At 32.1% G+C, this 1,596-nt stretch overlaps 1 protein-coding gene across 5 annotated transcripts in view; it reads right to left on the bottom strand.

Moving 5' to 3' along the window:
• Positions 1-1,596, bottom strand: part of LOC106473883 (forkhead box protein L1-like) — an 18,280-nt gene that overhangs the window by 4,008 nt on the left and 12,676 nt on the right. For all 5 annotated transcript variants that reach the window (XM_022402280.1, XM_022402274.1, XM_022402278.1 and 2 more), the window contains exons 3-4: positions 1,185-1,227; positions 588-780 (exon numbers count right to left, since the gene is read on the bottom strand). In XM_022402280.1, coding sequence (XP_022257988.1) covers positions 588-780; positions 1,185-1,227 — 236 coding nt within the window. The remainder of the gene's footprint in view (positions 1-587; positions 781-1,184; positions 1,228-1,596) is intronic.

Consider the following 1,596-nt stretch of genomic DNA (forward strand, 5'->3'; position numbering starts at 1 on the left):
ACCAATAAATATAATCTAGGTCTTAGGTGGAGTAAAACAAACCAATAAATATAATCTAGGTCTTAGGTGGAGTAAAACAAACCAATAAATATAATCTAGGTCTTAGGTGGAGTAAAACAAACCAATAAATATAATTTAGGTCTTAAGTAGAGTAAAACAAACCAATAAATATTATCCACATCTGGGGTACAGTAAAACAAACCAATGAGTATAATCCACATTTGTGGTAGAATAAAACAAACCAGCGAGTATAATTCACCTCTAGAGGGTTTAACAATCAATGGAAAAATTATCTTCATGTTGAGTGAATCCCTAGTATGGAATAGCCATAACTTAGAGACTAGAGAGGGTAAAGAAATGAAAGGTGCAACAAATCATTAAATAACATAAGACATGTCCAGCCAATCAAAACCACATTAAAAAGTTACAACTAATTTAAGGCATTTATCCTCTATTCACAAATGCTGTCCTGTCAACCCGAGTAGGTTTGAGTGAAAGTCAACAAACAAAAAATACAAAGCTGTGTCAGATTTTCACGTACACCCAAACAGAATTCTCGCCACCATACAAATAAAAAGCCTTCTCACCAGGATTAGCCATACTCCTGCGAATTGCTACAGGGTCTTTTCTAGTCCACTTCTGAACTTCCTCGTCCATCTTGTTGATTTTAGCTGGATTCATCGCCCACAAACATCCTTTCCTTTGGTTCTTGTCGTTACTAACTGGTTTTTCAATTTTTTCAAAGCACTTGTTAAGGGACAGATTGTGTCTGACAGAGTTCTGTAAAATGAAAAATCTTCAGAAATTATCAGAACTTAATGTTCAGTTATCAGAAAATAGTAACACATGTCTCGTGTCTGAAGATAAACCACATACAAACAATTATCAGAACTTAATGTTTAGTTATTAGAAAATGCAACACAAGTCCCATATCTAAAATTAAACCACATGTTTACAAACAGTTATCAGACTTTAATATTCAGATATCAGAAAATGTAATACAAGTCCCAGACCTTAACCTTTAGCTATACAAAAATAGCAGCAAAAGCACATATTATCACTACCAAATACTTAATCAGTGGTCAAAGTTCAGTATAAAAACAGTCAATTACAGGTTATCAACAAAATTCACTTATAAACACACACTGAGTTTTTGCTTATATTCCAACTATGTGAACACTTACTTTCCATCCATGTGGCGCTGTTTTGAAATAGGGGAAGTTTTCTCTGAAAAAAGAAACACACTGTTAGTGATATTTTCATAGAATACTCTGAAACTAGCAACATGTTTAAAATGTTAGTGGTATTTCTATACAATACTCTGAAACTAGCAACATGTTTAAAATGTTAGTGATATTTCTATACAATACTATGAAACTAGCAACATGTTTAAAATGTTAGTGGTATTTCTATACAATACTATGAAACTAGCAACATGTTTAAAATGTTAGTGGTATTTCTATACAATACTATGAAACTAGCAACATGTTTAAAATGTTAGTGGTATTTCTATACAAGACTATGAAACAAGCAACATGTTTAAAATGTTAGTGATATTTCTATACAATACTATGAAACTAGCAACATGTACGGTAC

This window comes from Limulus polyphemus, unplaced genomic scaffold (genome assembly GCF_000517525.1).
Source record: "Limulus polyphemus unplaced genomic scaffold, Limulus_polyphemus-2.1.2 Scaffold6592, whole genome shotgun sequence".
NCBI lineage: Eukaryota > Metazoa > Arthropoda > Merostomata > Xiphosura > Limulidae > Limulus > Limulus polyphemus.